At 40.9% G+C, this 18,002-nt stretch overlaps 1 protein-coding gene across 3 annotated transcripts in view; it reads right to left on the reverse strand.

Annotated features, from left to right (window-relative positions):
• EPHA7 (EPH receptor A7) overlaps positions 1–18,002 on the reverse strand; it is a 212,558-nt gene that overhangs the window by 72,121 nt on the left and 122,435 nt on the right. The window contains exon 6 of one of the 3 annotated variants that reach the window (XM_070733226.1): positions 15,370–15,572. The exons of the other annotated variants lie outside the window; for them this stretch is intronic. Within the exon in view, the coding sequence (XP_070589327.1) occupies positions 15,496–15,572 (77 nt within the window). The 3' untranslated portion in view covers positions 15,370–15,495. Of the gene's footprint in view, positions 1–15,369; positions 15,573–18,002 lie in introns of those variants that run through there. 3 annotated transcript variants of the gene reach the window in all.

Below are 18,002 nucleotides of genomic sequence, written 5' to 3' on the forward strand. Positions count from 1 at the left end.
AAAAGAAGGTCGCGCTTCAAAGGTCCCAGAGATAACTGCCACTTCTGACGTACTCCTGCTTGCCAAGGGCGGAGCCATAGGAGTCTTCTTGCCGTTGTAGAAGCTGCAATGGACTTGGCTGCAAATCTAGTAGATTGTAAAGTGGCATCAGCCACGTACTGAGCAGCTGCAAATACCTTGTTGAAGTCCTGTTGACCTCTCAAGTCATCGGGAGGAATATGCTGTTGAAGTTGGCGAAGCCACAGAAGCATGGCTCTGGAGAAAAAGGAAGCCGCTGCGGAACTTTTAATGGCCCAGGAATCTGCGGTGAATCCTCTTTTGAGCATCTGTTCAATCCGCTTGTCCTCTGGGCGGAGGACCTCCTCTGCTTCGCCTGGCACAGCAGCCGCCGAGTGAAGGATCTTGACAGGTTCATCCGGTTTGGGAAAAGATAGGAGCTACTCATAGGAAGAGGAGAGTTTGTACAACTTTTTGTCCTTGGTAGTGGGATTAAGCCCAGAGGCTGGGAAATCCCACTGCTTAAGTAAGGCATCTTTAAACAATTTAGGCATAGGAATTACCTCGTTATCCTCCTGTTCCTCTGTGAAGTAAGGTAAATTCTCCTCCGGGGGTTCAGTGGATGTGGAGGCCTGTTTCTCCTGGGCCGCCAATCCTGTAGAAATTCTAGCTTTGAGGAGGAGAGATTTGAACAATTGAGAGGGAAAAATAGTAATTGGAGAAGGAACCTTTATTTGGGATTCCTCATCATCTGAGAGACCTTGAAAGGGATCCTCATCCTCTTCCATATCCTCATATTCGTCCTGAGAGGAATCTGATTCATCCTGAATAGGAGCTCTAACCGTTGGGGAGGAACCCAAGGGGCGGGAGGGACGAGGAGGTGGAGGAGGTAAGGAGGGCGCATTGATGGTAGAGAGTTTAGCATCAATGGCCTTGGATAACACAGAAAAAATAGATTGGAATTCAGGAGGTAAACTAGAAATATCAGCAGGAATGGCAGAAGAATCCCTGAAAGCCTGGGAGGATCCTGGCTGGGGGGAATCTTCAATAATATCTGGTTCCTCTGGACCTAATCCCCATAGGTTAGGTTGGGGTCTGTCTAGGTTTGGCTCATCCAGAGATAACACAGTGACCCCAGAAGAAGGCAGATTAGGAGCCTCTGGGGGGTCATGACTACTGAGTACTTGGGCCTGTACTTTCAAACGCTTTGCTGATTTGTCATGGATTTTTTGTAGGGCTTGGTCCCTTCTCTTCTCAGCCCTGGTGACTTTAGTCAAGGGGCGGGCCCCTGAAGAAGAGGAGGTCGAGGCCTGGGGGATACTGGTAATCTCATCGCCTGTAGGCCTGGCCTCTCTGGGACCTTGAGTGGTGCCTCTCTTGGGAAAAGTAGCCATGGTCTGACAATTAACAGAAGACAAGGCTGAGCCAAATAAACTGAATGATTAGGGAGAAGAATTTCAAGGACTTCCCAAGAGGAATGGATCCTGCTCCTAGGCCTCGGAGCTGCTGAGACTTGAGGGCAATCTGGGCAAACCCAGAGTTCGTGTCCCCAAATACAGCGTGGCCAGCCTCCCTAAACTTTAACTAAAGTAACCAAGGCACTCTGGTTGGAGGCTTAGCCGGTGGAGAATTAAGCCTGAGCGTCTCAAAGCCCACTCCGGGATCCGAGCGGTGGACTAAGGCCTACGCGGCTGGCAGAAGGCCAACACGAGAGGCCTAAGTTAAAAAAGGGCGCGAAGGCCTTCGCGCCGAAAAAATCGCTCCGTAATAGAAATCTTAAAGGGGAAGCGATCGACTAAGTCCAGGAGACTAGAAACAAGCGTCTCGCACCGCAGGAGGTATCTCTTAAGCCCTTTAACAATAGCACTATAAATAAATCAATGAAGCAATACTTGCACAAGGACCTCCAGGCCAAAGGATTAAAAGAATCCACAAGCGGCAGCGGGGATCGTAAACGGCAAAAAAAGCCGTGGGAAAACGAAACCGCAACTTCTCCCAAAGGAAAAAAGCCGAGCCGCAAATGGCTGGCGCTATTAAGGCAAGTAAGCAAATAAGTATAATCAAATCTTACTACTTTTGAAGGAAAGATCGAAGGGAAGGTGTTAGAATGTTGAACGAGCTATCACAATACAACCGCAGGATGCGAGAACTGAGCGAATTCTGGGGAAGGGGCGGATCCAGCAAGCTTTTTTAACACTAGGCTCAGTTCCACCGGATTGGACATGAGCAACCCATGTGACTGCTGGACCCGCTCCTTCAGTACGGAGAATCTGTTTCTGCCTACCAACATCCATTGGTATTCATTTTGCTAGCATCCTGTTAGTGTTTGAGAGAGTTGAGGGTTGTTTGGAAACTGAAACAGTATTTGCTATGCGAGCAAGGAAACAGGAAGTAGTCTGTGCATGGCTTAGCTCAACTGTTCTGTAGTAAATCTGCTTGCTTCAATTAAAGCAAAAGTGAAATTGAAACTCTTCTGCTTGTATTTTGCACTTGGATCAGATTTATTTTCAGCTGGGGAGGGGGCATTAGACCTTCTTAGCATCAGAACATGTTAATAATAATATTAGAAATATTCATGCTCTGATGGTCATTTTGAAAAATCCTTTCTTAGTAAGCACTTAGAAGATAAGAGGAACATACGTGTCAGATTTCACGTTTGTAGGCATTACAGATCTGGAGATTTCGTGATTAATGTGTGACTGATTTCAGCAACACACACACACACTCACGAGTGTTCATGGGGTCTTTTAAATGTTTTTTAGTAAATTTTGATATTTTAGAGATATTGGATTTCTTATATATTGTTATATTAATGTATGCCATTATGAGTCACGTCGAGAAGGGCAGCATGGAAATCTAATAAATGGATGGATGGATGGATGGATGGATGGATGGATGGATGGATGAATGAATAAATAAATAAATAAATGTCACATGTTTTGCTGGATTTGAAAATTAAGAGAGACCAGGATAGATCTATTTCGGCGTTGTTCTGGCCTCATCAGCTAGCCATACCCTCACTGGGATTTGAACTTGCAGCCTTTGCCTTGTATACCTATCTACCTAATGCACATATTATTCTTTGCTATGATGCACTGGAAGATGGGTTTTTAAAATGGAGAAAAAAATTGGTAACCAAAAAAAGTGAACTCATGCAGCTGTCATCATAGATTTAGGAAGAAATAAAATTAAGCAAAAAATAAGAGGCAATTTACATTTATTCCATTGAATTTAAGTGTACAAATTCCTCAAAAATTAGGGACATGACCGTTATATTCACAATCTAAGATTCATTATATTCAAATACAGACATCTCAGAACAACCTTGTAACAGAATACATTGATTTGTAATAGAATATATTGACTAAACACACTATGTGTGTGAAGAAACAACTGGTAAATCAAGTTCTGGATAGAATATAATTTGATTCTGGAAAACATCAATTTATATAACTATCACATTGTCACAGAATCACTCTAATTGTTGAATTTTTTGAGTCATAACAATATAAAAGTTACGCCTCAGATTTTCTACATATGTGGTACCGTACATGAAATACAAATTCATTTTTCATTCTAAAATTATCTATTGAATTTTATCATAATGATCTGTAGTTATTATTTGCAGCCTTAAATAATTATGTTACGTATTACAGTGTTCCCTCGATTTTCGCGGGGGTTACGTTCCAAGACCTCCTGCGAAAGTCGATTTTCCGTGAAGTAGCGGTGCGGAAGTAAAAACATCATTTTTGGCTATGGACAGCGAAAAACTACCCCCACGCACCCTTTTTCAAGGCAGCGCAAGAAGTTGGGCTTGAAATTAGGGCAGGGAGCGATGAAAGTGCGGAGGCCGGCAAAGATTGCTTTGAATGTCGGCTGCCCCCCCCAGCGCCTCCGGCCCCCTCGCCACTACCGCCCGCCCGATCCACCCCTCTCACCGGCTTTCTTGGGACACGGGTCCTCCTGCAGCAGCGCTGGCGGCTATGGCTTCTCATCCTCCTCATTCGGCCGGTAGCCGCTCTGAGCACTTTGAGAATGCCCGCCCCGCCCCTCTCACAGTCCCTTAGCTGAGAGCGCTTTCGTCCCAGCTATCAGCGAGGGGGCTGCAGGAGAGGTGGGGGCAGGCGTTCTCACAGAGAGGGAGAGAGAGAGGGAGAAAGAGAGAAAGAGAGCAAGAGGGGGGAGAGTGGAAGGTAGAGAGAGAAAAATTATAGAAAAAGGGAGAAAAAAAGAGAAATGAGAAAATGATTGAAGCAGAGAATGACAAGAAAGAAAGAGAAAGAGAGAGAGAAGTGACTCTTGGTGATGACATATGACGTCATCGGGTGGGAAAAACCGTGGTATAGAAAAAAACCGCGGAGTATTTTTTAATTAATATTTTTTGAAAAACCGTGATATAGCCGTTTCGCTAACTTTGAACCCGCGAAAATCGAGGGATCACTGTATTTGTCAGATTAATATTTTGGCAATCACGTTCCCCTTGTCAGGGCATTCCCATTTTAGTGTTTTCCCTAAAAACGTGTAGAAATAATTGTTTATATTATATCTATACACATAACTAAATACACACAAACAAACATGCATGCAAATCATACTGTATAATATTAAGTTGCTAAATATCACAGTTTATCCAATATATTCCATTATAAAAGTGTTTGATCTGTATGGATATCTTAGATTTTAATTTGATAAATCTTACCCTAATTGTGTGTGCAAAGATTTAATTGGATTTATTTACATTTAAAAAAAATACTTGGAAGACATAATCTATTTTTATATGCTTTTCTGTTAGGAACATTGAAATTACATGTTCATATATAATAAAGAAATAATATGGCAACTATATAATAGAAATACTCTATATTAAAAAAATATTTACTTAATATATCAAGCTTGATTTTCCACATTAGGAACATATACATATACTGTAATTCGTAATTCATTATTTATGGTAACAATATAATCAATATGATTATTGCAATATTATTTCATTTTAATCTATAGTAAATTATATATTTAATATTAACTTTTAAATATTAAGAGTACAATTATTATAATTATATTTTTAATATGAAGAGTATAATTATTATAATTATCTTATAAGAATTATAAGAATTAATATAATTCTGATCCATAAAATGTGTTCAAGAGTAAAAAAAAAAAATCAAACCAAATAGAAGTCCTTTATTTTTATTTTTTCCCCAAGTAATACAGTTTTAAAAGCAGCAATCTATTTAACAATACTTTTGCACCATAACCTTGTAAATCTTACATATAGGAAAACAGAGCAAACCACTCTTCTAATGAATCCATTAATCACAAAGCTGAAAGGGGCCTCAAAAGGGTTACAATTCCTTAAGAAGGAAAGAGCTCATCACTGCCAAAGTCTCACTTGTTATCCGTGCTGTGGCAGCAATTCTATTTTCGATTAAAGTTGCACCATTCTTTCTAATCCAACCACTAAATCTCCTTTCCTCTTTTCAGAGTCTTAGCAAATGGGGATATAACATGATGATGGAACATTCTAGGCTAAACAATAAATCCTTTTAATGTCATCCCTGAAAAAAATGTCTGATCTAAATCCACTGTTGCACTGTAGTAGGAGTCTTTCTTGAAAGCTGATGAAGAATCTGTTCAGAACTTACCTTTCTTTTAAAAGAAATGAATGATGTCGAACAACTCAAACTGCTTTTTCCTCATTCCTGCGATTTGTATAAGATCATTGGTTCATTTTTTTTGACTGCATCGGTTACTCATCTACTTTAGTTTTATAACATGACTTAGAAGAGCACACTAAAAAATGTATTCTTATTTGGGGGGAAAGCTTCTTACGATTCTAATGAAGAAACATAAAATAGTGGCAATTCTGTTATCCAAACCTGGCTGTGCCAGTGAAGTCATACTCATTATTAGCCAGACTTTGACTTCATTTCAAGTGTGTGTGTGTGTGTGTGTGTGTGTGTGTGTGTGTCTTTCTCTCTGTGTATATATATATCTTGTAATTAAGAGGTATGATACAATGCTCAGCACATTCATTCCATTCATTCATTCAAATGTGATTTTTAAGGATGCTTATTCACCATGCAACTATGGGCTGCTTATGGGATTAAAAACACACAAAAATCTCCATATAAAAATAATATATTTGTTACTGATTTGTTTTTTTTTAAAGGTTATACAATTGCTGACTTTAATCTTTTATGGTATGATGAAAATAGGCAATGAAAAATTTAGAAAAACTATAGCAATTGATAAAATTAAGATTATATGTGTAATTTATTGTTAACAAAGATGCAGAGTAGTACAGAAAGCAAAATAAATACAAAAAAATTTATTTGCATTTCAATACATGGGGCTACCTTTGAAAAGTGTTCAGAAACTTCAGATCGTGCAGAATGCAGCTGCGAGAGCAGTCATGGGCCTACCTAGGTATGCCCATGTTTCACCATCACTCCGCAGTCTGCATTGGTTGCCGATCAACTTCCGGTCACAATTCAAAGTGTTGGTTATGACCTTTAAAGCCCTTCATGGCATCGGACCAGAATATCTCCGAGACCACCTCCTGCCGCACGAATCCCAGCGACCGATTAGGTCCCACAGAGTGGGCCTTCTCCGGGTCCCGTCAACTAAACAATGTCGGTTGGCGGGCCCCAGGGGAAGAGCCTTCTCTGTGGCGGCCCCGACCCTCTGGAACCAACTCCCCCCGGAGATTAGAACTGCCCCTACTCTCCTTGCCTTTCGTAAGCTCCATAAGACCCACCTGTGTCGTCAGGCATGGGGGAACTGAGACATCTCCCCCGGGCATATACAATTTATGAATGGTATGTGTGTATGTATGTGTGCTTAGAAAATGGGGTTTTTAAAATGTTTTTAGTAGAAATTTAGATTTGCTGAAATTGCCTTCTGTTATTCTGTTGTGAGCCGCCCCGAGTCTGCGGAGAGGGGCGGCATACAAATCTGAATAAATGAAATGAAATGAATGAAAATGAAATATATTATTCTATGGTAGCTGGATACCCGTGCTACTCTGTGATTGAGCTTAATGAGTAGTTACAATTGGCCTCTCCCCTTTTCTCCCTCAGGCTTGACCCATTGATCCTCTCCTATCCTCTTCTCTACCTCAGGCTTGCACCACAAAAGCCTCTCCTATTTTATCTCCTTTTCTTACTTTGAGGTGGTGAGGGAGAGTAGAATGTCTAACTCATTAGCATGGAGTAGCATGTCTAAACTTCTAGCCCACAGGCCAGATGAGTCATGTACTGGCCACGCCAGTGACAGTTGGAACAGAGTTCTTTTCAATTGGGGAGGGGGAGTAGAACATATAACTCCTTAGCATTCTTATATACTGTATATAAGAAATATTAATGATCTGATTGTCATTTTGAAAAATCCTTTCTAAGTGAGCACCTAGAAGCCAAGGGTGCTCCTTTTGGTGCTCATAGTGTTTTTTAGTCTGAAGGAATCTTCCTTTTGGCCATTTAGCACAGGGCAGACTGAAGTAGTAGCATCCAAAACTCCAATGATAACCCTGTAATTTCACCTCTGCAAGCATAAGCCCCTCATTAATTGAATTTTAGCTCATATTAAGCGCAACGTGGTATGATTATAGAATTCAGTAAATCATATATCACATTATTGAAACTCTTTTAATTGTGACTTAGCTTTAATCAATGATACAGCTTTCTGCTTCCCCCAGGTTTTCAAATTGATTCTGGTTGACTGTTCTCTCTTTTCGCTCTGACTCTATCACTCTCCGTTTCAATATTTCATTATCATAGCAGAATATATTATAGCTGAATTCATGTTTAAAAACCATAGACATTATACATACTTGAAATGTTACATTTTAGTACCTGCTCTTTGAATTTCACTGAATATTATCTAGAATTGTTTAAAAAATTAATTGAAAGGAAATACATAAACTATCTGCATAAATAAATAAATGCTTAATCAATAAATCGCATCTGGGTCTTATGTACTGTATATGTTCTATTTTAAAATACATTTCAGATATTTAGTGTACTTTACCCAAACATCCTCTTGAGACATTTATGAATAATAGGAATAAGGAATACAGGAATCAATTTGTATTGTAATCTAAAACTAAACGCACCAAATAAAACCACTATCTAAATACAGTAATACCTCATCTTACGAACTTAATTGGTTCCAGGACGAGGTTCGTAAGGTGAAAAATTCGTAAGATGAAACAATGTTTCCCATAGGAATCAATGGAAAAGCCAATAATGCGTGCAAGCCGATTAGGAAAATCCAAAACATTAAGGTTTTAAAAAAAAGCTGCCGGCAGACGAAGCTGAGGCGAACGGAGTGGGGGGAGGGAAACCCATGGAGATCCAGAGGGGAGAATGGGGCAGGACAGGGAGGAGAAAAACGGAGGAAACCCATGGAGATCCAGAGGGGAGAATGGGGCAGGACAGAGTGGAGAAAAACGGAGGAAACCCATGGAGATCCAGAGGGGAGAATGGGGCAGGACAGAGTGGAGAAAAACGGAGGAAACCCATGGAGATCCAGAGGGGAGAATGGGGCAGGACAGGGTGGAGAAAAACGGAGGAAACCCATGGAGATCCAGAGGGGAGATTGGGGCAGGACAGGGTGGAGAAAAACGGAGGAAACCCATGGAGATCCAGAGGGGAGAATGGGGCAGGACAGGGTGGAGAAAAACGGAGGAAACCCATGGAGATCCAGAGGGGAGAAAGGGCAGGACAGAGTAGAGAAAAACGGAGGAAACCCATGGAGATCCAGAGGGGAGAATGGGGCAGGACAGAGTGGAGAAAAACGGAGGAAACCCATGGAGATCCAGGGGGGAGAATGGGGCAGGACAGGGTGGAGAAAAACGGAGGAAACCCATGGAGATCCAGAGGGGAGAATGGGGCAGGACAGAGTGGAGAAAAACGGAGGAGACCCATGGAGATCCAGAGGGGAGAATGGGGCAGGACAGGGTGGAGAAAAACGGAGGAAACCCATGGAGATCCAGAGGGGAGAATGGGGCAGGACAGAGTGGAGAAAAACGGAGGAAACCCATGGAGCTCCAGAGGGGAGAATGGGGCAGGACAGGGTGGAGAAAAACGGAGGAAACCCATGGAGCTCCAGAGGGGAGAATGGGGCAGGACAGGGTGGAGAAAAACGGAGGAAACCCATGGAGATCCAGAGGGGAGAATGGGGCAGGACAGAGTGGAGAAAAACGGAGGAAACCCATGGAGATCCAGAGGGGAGAATGGGGCAGGACAGAGTGGAGAAAAACGGAGGAATCCCATGGAACTCCAGAGGGGAGAATGGGGCAGGACAGAGTGGAGAAAAATGGAGGAAACCCATGGAGCTCCAGAGGGGAGAATGGGGCAGGACAGGGTGGAGAAAAACGGAGGAAACCCATGGAGATCCAGAGGGGAGAATGGGGCAGGACAGAGTGGAGAAAAACGGAGGAATCCCATGGAGCTCCCCAGGGGAGAATGGGGCAGGACAGAGTGGAGAAAAACGGAGGAAACCCATGGAGCTCCAGAGGGGAGAATGGGGCAGGACAGGGTGGAGAAAAACGGAGGAAACCCATGGAGATCCAGAGGGGAGAATGGGCCAGGACAGAGTGGAGAAAAACGGAGGAAACCCATGGAGATCCAGAGGGGAGAATGGGGCAGGAGAGAGTGGAGAAAAACGGAGGAAACCCATGGAGATCCATAGGGGAGAATGGTGCAAGACAGGGTGGGGAAAAACGGGGGAAACCCATGGAGATCCAGAGGGGAGAATGGGGCAGGACAGGGTGGGAAAAAACGGGAGGGACTCAAGTCTGGAGGTGGGGCATCCCAGCGGCCGGCGGCAGGTTCGTAAGGTGAAAAAAGTTCGTAAGAAGAGGCAAAAAAATTCCGAACCCTGGGTTCGTATCTTGAAAAGTTCATATGACGAGGGGTTTGTATCATGAGGTACCACTGTACTTGATATTGAATGTTTGTGTTGTAAAAGCTATGTTTTTTTCTTCAGCATATTTTGCATATAATTAAATATATTCCTAAAGGCCAAAAGAAAGGAAATACAATTATTTGAACTAATTACTTGTTGGAATTAGGAAAAGTAGTTCATTATTTTAATGAAATTGACTTTTTTGATACATTATATCATTTAACTAGAAACCAACTTAGAAACAAAGCAAAACAAAACAAACAACAACCACAACAAAAAACAGAATGGAAATGGCAAATCCAGGATGGAAATGGGGAAATTAATGTAGATTGAAATTGAATGATAGTTTTGAAGATCTATAATATTTATTTAATAGAAAAACTGAGATTGTTGTTCTTCCTCATGTAAATTTATTCACATTATCCTTTCACCATATCAGCAGCTTAATTTAGAAACAATATCACTTATTCTTCTTGGTTTTAAACAATTGTGGGAGGAGAATTAAACTCCTATCTATTTGTTGAATATAACTGAGGGATGTACCACTCAATCTGTATCTATATTTTATCTATGCCGAGATTAAATTAATAAAGCACAATCTATTAAAAATTTAAACTTAACTGATTTTAATTAGAAATGTATCATTACTTGCTTAATTTTTCATTTGAAAAGCTTTGAAATGTGAGATCCTGCTTAAAGTATGCCCATGATACTTTAATGGCATGCATTTGTATTCATCATTTGTTTTTGAGCAGCCTTTTTATTTAATCCTTTAGCTTCATTTGGGAATTGTTCAAAGATCTGCTGTCCCTGTTTGTCACACTTGTTCCCTTCTTTAAAAACTTAGAATTCCAGTGGTATATTTTCATAGCCCTCATATTAATATTCTATTTCATCCTGTTTTGGGTTTGAGTTATCAATAGCCCTACTCTTGTCTAACAAAACCTCAGAAGTGTCGGCCTATTATTTAGGCCAGATATCCTGTGTAGCTGAGATAGCGAAATGTGTTCCTATCCAATATATATTGGCTCATTCTGTTTAAATAACTTGTTCTTTTGCTAATCTGACATATTCAGCCCTGAATGCTTTTGCATTTTGTTCAATTTTTTTGACCAATAACCCTCCAACCCAATAATAGCTAAGACCATGTGCCCCAAGGATACCTTAAGGAATAACAAAGGCATAAAATTAATTATCACAGACTTTCCCCATGTGTATTAATATGAGAGAAGATTCAGAAAAGACTCAAATACTTAATTTATATGTTTTATGCAAGTATTCAGAGTATAGAAAATATATTTAATCTAAAAGTAACTGTCATAAGTTGCTTTTGTGTGGTAAAAAATTGCAATAGATCCATGATGGTGAACCTATGGTAACCATGCCACAGGTGGGATGCAGCGCCCTCTCTGAGGGCACATGAGCCATCGCCCCACGCTTCCCACCAGCCAGCTGATTTTCAGGTATCTGCCGCATATGAGAGGAAGGTGAAGCACATGCTGGACACAGGTGCGTATGCACAGGATGTGACAAGTCCAAAACAGGGCAAGGGATTGTGTGTCTGTACGCGAGGGAGGGGAAAGCATGGGGGGTTGTGCGTGCATGCGCGAGGGCAGGGGGAACATGGGGAATCACACATGTGGGGGAGGAATATGCAGGGGCTGTCACAAACACATTACATTATGGGTGCCAGCTCACATGCGTGCTTTCAATACGTGATGAGAAAAATGTTAGCCATCACTGCAACAGATAGATATTTAGGCATCTTCAACATTCATTTCGCCAATACTTCTATGAATGTCACAATTCACAAATTTTGTATCAACACATACATTACTGTCATTTTGGAATCCAAAAATGGAATGAAAATAGAAACAGGAATTGAAGTAGCTTTGGCAAAAATAATTACAGACACATGTAGAATTCTTGTGATGAAACTACAGAGAAATACCTTTGTTACAAAGAGAACTATTTACCTGCTGCCTGAGTACATCTTAAAATATGTACAACACTTAATTCATAAGTGAGACTGCAGTTGCAATAAATTTATTCCCCAAGCTGTATACTCGCTGAAGTGAAGAGGTCTTCTTGTGTTCACTCTGTATATCTTATTCCCGGGTTGTTGTTTTTTAAAAAAAAATTCTCAAATTTAGAGGATGCCTATTTCAATTACAGAAATCAACGATTTCTGTAATTTAGGTTTTCCCTATATATTATGAAGAAGAATTTTGTATATTTAGGTTTCTCTATATATTATGAATAAGAGCCATAGTGAATGTAGTACTGAAGGCTCACTCCAGGAATTCAATATTAAATGGCTCAAGGTTGATTCAGCCTTCTATTCTTCCGAAGTCAGTAAAATGAGGACCCAGATTGTTGGGGGCAGTATGCTGACTTTGTAAACCACTTAGAAATGGCTGTAAAGCATTGTGCCTCTTCTCCTCCGGGCGGGCGGCGTTAGGCGGTGTTGCGCGGCAGGCACGGCTGCCCGTCGGGCCCGGCCTCCATCCCTCCTGCGCCGTGGCGGGGCCGGTCCGCGATGCGTGTCCTGGGGGCGCCCAGCTGGCCGGCTCCGGAGGCTACGGCTCCTCCCGCTGCTGCCCAACGCCGAGGATGCCCCGCACCCAGCCCGGCTACGGCAGCAGGCAGGCAGGCAGCCCCAGGCGCGGCGGGGAGAGCAAAGGCGGCTTCGGCCCGGGCGAGGCCTCTTCTCCTCCGGGCGGGCGGCGTTAGGCGGCATTGCACAGCAGGCGCGGCTGCCCGTCGAGCCCGGCCTCCATCCCTCCTGCGCCGCGGCGGGGCCGGTCCGAGATGCGCGTCCTGGGGGCGCCCGGCTGGCCGGCTCTGGAGGCTGCGGCTCCTCCCGCTGCTGCCCAACACCAAGGATGCCCCGCACCCAGCCCGGCTACGGCAGCAGGCAGGCAGGCAGCCGCAGGCGCGGCGGGGAGACCAAAGGCGGCTTCGGCCCGGGCAAGGCCTTTTCTCCTCCAGGCAGGCGGCATTAGGCGGCATTGCGCGGCTGCCCGTCGGGCCCGGCCTCCATCCCTCCTGCGCCGCGGCGGGGCCGGTCAGCGATGCGCGTCCTGGGGGTGCCCGGCTGGCCGGCTCCGGAGGCTGCGGCTCCTCCCGCTGCTGCCCAACACCGAGGATGCCCCGCGCCCAGCCCGGCTACGGCAGCAGGCAGGCAGGCAGCCCCAGGCGCGGCGGGGAGAGCAAAGGCGGCGGCAGGAGTAGCGGACGTCTCCCTCGCTTTTAGTACCATGTTTCCCCGAAAGTAAGACATATGTCTTACTTTCGGAGTATGGCTTATATTAGCCGACCCCCTGACACCCCCCATATGTCTTACAATCGGGGGGGGGGTCTTACTATCGGGGAAACACGGTATATGCATAGCCAACTGTATGCAAGTACATGGTGTTATGCATGTGAAATCTTTCTTAAAATTGGGCCAGTGCAACTTACTGATGGTATATAAAAATATTGTGGCAAAATGGGATTTACTCCAATCCTACAAGCAGGAACAGAAAACCAGAGAATAAAAATATTAAAAAGAAGGAAAAGAAGAATTATGTAGAAAAGTATTTCACAGTGCTCATTCTAAGGCTCCAATGTACATAATTATATATTGTACAGTAGTCCCTCGCTATACTGCGCTTCACCTACTGCGGCTTCACTTCAACGCGGGTTTCTGAGGAAGTCGATCGGCAGATTTAAACAGCCCGCCGAACTCGATCGGCAGGTTTTTAAAATATATATATATATATATATATATCTAAAATTGTAAATACTGTATTTAAATACTGTATCTAAAATAAATACTGTGTGGGAAGGGTTTATAAACACTTAAAACAATGAAAACTTACCAAACAATTACAATATAAATACTTAAATAAGTACTATCAGTCGATAAATTCCCCATCGCGGATTTCACCTATCGCGGCCAGGTCTGGAACGTAACACCAGCGATAGGTGAGGGACTACTGTAAACTATTTTGTCCCTCAGTAGCTTTTCTCCATATACTGTAAGAATTCATGTTGAGACAAGATAGTTTAATATTAATATTGCTTCTTCATTGCTTATTTGACCCCTATGACAATCATTAAGTGTCGTACCACATGATTCTTGACAAATGTATATTTTATTTTATGTACGCTGAGAGCATATGCACCAAGACAAATTCCTTGTGTGTCCAATCACACTTGGCCAATAAAAATCTATCTATCTATCTATCTATCTATCTATCTATCTATCTATCTATCTATCTATCTATCTATCTATCTATCTAATGCTATCAGTTGACTTACAGGTTCTTATGGAGACTTTTGACATAAAGCAAAAATAGTAATACTGTACAGTCTTAGTAAATAGTTTAACAGTTATTTAGCAGAGTGATGACATGTGGGGTAATTTTATTTATTAATTTCATTTTGTTTGATTTATTTGCCATCCATCTCATCAGAAGAGCACTCTGAATATCTCCTCTAATATTCTCCATGTAGAGACTACATACACAAATTTCCAGTGCACTTTTTATACAAGAAGTGGTCTTAGTCAAACAAATGCCAATTGTGGGGAAAGATGAGATATGAACAGGAGTAAAAAAAAAGTGTGATACAATTTCTGGTTTAAAATTATAGAATAATAAATATATTAATTTTTTAGGTATGTGATTTGTTTTCAATTCTTTCTCTTGTAATACCCTGCTGAGGATGAAGGACTAACTCTTTTGTGGTTCCTGTAATTTCACAGATAACTCAACAACTGACGGAATAAACAAATCTGTGTTACAAATCATTTCACTAGATCTCTTCCAGATGTTTTCCAGCATGTTGCCAATCTACTTGTTTTGGGCAAACCAATCTCTTGATTGCCTTGGGTACTTTCAGCAATTATTGTGTCCTTGGAAATATCGCTGTGTCTGCATGTTTCTGTTTACTGTCCTTCACTGAAACTTGTTGGGTAGGAAATTTTTGAGCATGTTCTTTTGATTAGTGTATTTTCTATTTTTCTATAGAAGGTTTATAGCTAATAATATGTATCTTAAAGGAAGCTATCTAGAAGCATATATCCCTATTGTTTAAAGTACATTGTTCCTTTATATAGTACCATTATCATATCATTTGTAGTACACTAACATAATGACCACATCATAATCATTTTATCATTATATCATCATGCTAGCCCATGATTAATATCTAGCACAAGATAATTATACTGCTATATCGCAAGCTAACCATTCCTTTCCATTATGTTCCTTTTTATGTCTTATCCTATTTTGGACAAACATGTGTTATTGTGAACTTTGTGTCACAGAATGTTAGGCATTACCATACTAACAATGGGTCTATTATTTATTTTGAAATACATATAAATTATTTTGGTTTAATTTTTATTCATCTGATTATCTCTTAACGTTGTTATTAATCCATTTTTGCTATATAGCAAGATATTTAAGGTATTAATTTAAAAAAGCAAAATATACTTTATTGGGAGGGGATATAACTTCAGGTTTTACAATAGTTTACATAAATATTCTATTTTTGCACATTCAAAGTAGCAGTTAAGAAAATAAGAGGTTGAAAGATTTTTTAAATATCTTCATTTTTTCTTTCATTTCTTGAATTTCCATAACGCTCATTAATGGAAGAACTTTTTGAAATGAGACCTAAAAGAATTAAGAACAGATTTTAGTCTTAATGGGACCAACCTGTTTCCAACCTTACTACATAACTTTATAAGGATAGAATAACTTTCCTTGTAATATTTTAAGTGAATAGTTTCACATAATAAATATTCAAGAAGGGAATCAGCATTGTGTGATAATTGCTGAGGGGAAAAATGACAATTTTTGCAGATGAAAGATCAATATTAACATTCATGAGTGCATCACAATGAAGACAAAGATTTAATCTCTTGTGGAAACAATGGAATAATTGAACCAATCAGATACAGTATTATTAAATAACTAAAAACAATGCATGTTGCTATAAGAATATCTCTTCAACAGAACATATTAATTCCTTCTGGATATATGAACATACCATAAAATGATATAGACTGACAGATAGTTTAATGGGCCTCACAAAAATGTCTAAGATAGCAAGGAAGAAGTTGAAATGGCCGAAATACTTATGGAAATCACAAAGACTGATACTGAACCACTATTAAGGGTGATAAGTAGGAATGCTAGAAGTCTCCAATCCACAAATAGCAATTTAGTATTTCATTTTAAAAGGCAAATAGGAATACAGTACATGAAATGCTATGGAACCATATGAAACAATAGCATAGAATTATCATGATAAATATGAGAAAGAGAAAAAGGGAGCAGATAAACTGTAGATATTGTTCCTGCTTATATTAAAGAGGACATAATATCAAATTAGTAGAAAACCTGAAGGAAAAAGTGTCAGCACAACTGCTTCAAAAGCAATTTAAATTCTCTAAATCCCCAGAACAACATACTCAGGGACATCTTAAAATGGAGAATGAAAACAAGGAGGCAAGTAAGTAAGTAAATAGGTAGGTAGGTAGGAAATAAGGAAGGAAGGAAGTTAGGTAGTATTGTAGCTTCAATTAATCTGAAAAAAGTCTGAAGAAATGTGTATTTTGGTCACAATAAAAACATCGAAAACCTGAGTAGCCGGTAAATGGGAAATGATTGTGAACTTAATGATAACTGTTATCAAGGTTGTAATGGATGCCGTGATTCTTGCTGATTTGAATGTAAGGAGATCACTCCATTGATTATCATGATAATTACATGCACAATTATAAGTCATCTCTTAGAAACTATAAGGATAAATTTTGATTGTTAGAGAGGACTGTAAAGCACTGTGGAGCGGTATATAAGTCTAAGTACTATTGCTGTTGTTATGCTATTCACCTAACCTAGTGAATCAGCAAATCCATTCCGCGCACCCCAACTCTCCACTGGATCAATTGTGTGCAATATTTGGCATGTTTTCACTGAAAAAACTCAAGCGGCTTATCAGCATGATTGGGGTGTAACGCCTTAATGTATTTGGCTTCATGCTGTCCATTGCCAACATTTTTAATCACAGTAAACATACCGGTCTTTCCTCGTTTCCCACCGTAGTCACAGTGAAGCCAAGCGCTATATACACTTCATCTTATTTCCTCCTTTTAACTTTTGGGAGACATGTTTGTCTCATTATCTCCTCTTCTCCTCCTTTCTTTTCATCCTCATTTAAATATTTTTCCATGCTGTCTCTTAAGGGCTTGTTATTTGCACTTCATATCTCCTGCTCTGTGCTGTGTGCTATTGTTTGGTGCAAAAAACCCCCTACTCTCTGCGGCAAAAACCCCCATGTTTCCTGGGGTCATGCGCACTCCCAGCATCGCTCCGCCCCCCCTAGGGGAACCGTCCCACTATTTGAGAAGCACTGAAATGCCACTGTAACTGAGAGCATCTACCTTACTCTTCTTCTCTTCCCTTCCACCTTCCTCAGCATAAGTTCCTTTTCCACAGGACTTTGTGCGTGTGACATCACTGCATTATCAAGTCCAAAATTTTACCAAGGGAATGCAACACAACATAATAGACAGACATAGGGTGAAAAAAATCTTAAATACATAAAATGAACATATTTGTTTAAATTGAATGATAAAAGAGTCAGATGCATTCAGAATATCAAGGAGGAACAGACCACAATAAGAATATGTGGGTCAGCATATGATGGGCAAAGTATGGCTCTGCTTTCATGGAGTCAGCAACTGCAACAAAAAGAGGAGTCAGTGAATGAATGGAAGAGAGGAAATGATCAGCTACAACTTTGGTCTGTACATAATCTTTTTGCAAAGAGGTAGTAAAACAGTTCTAAAAGAGTGGGAGAAAAAAGAGGAAATAGCTGCCTGAGCTGTTCAGCACTTTCAAGGAAACACTGCATTTATCTACTTCTCTCTTAACTACTTTAGAAAGTTACTGATTTTCAAGACGCTGAGATCCTTCTAAAGAGCAAGTTTTATTATGCCAGGGCAAGGGTAGACAAGGTTGGCTCTTCAACTTTCAGAATTCCTGAGCTCAGGAATTCCGGGAGTTGAAGTCCACAAGTCATAGAAGAGCCAACTTTGC

The sequence above is a fragment of the Erythrolamprus reginae genome, chromosome 1, assembly GCF_031021105.1.
Source record: "Erythrolamprus reginae isolate rEryReg1 chromosome 1, rEryReg1.hap1, whole genome shotgun sequence".
NCBI classification, from domain to species: domain Eukaryota; kingdom Metazoa; phylum Chordata; class Lepidosauria; order Squamata; family Dipsadidae; genus Erythrolamprus; species Erythrolamprus reginae.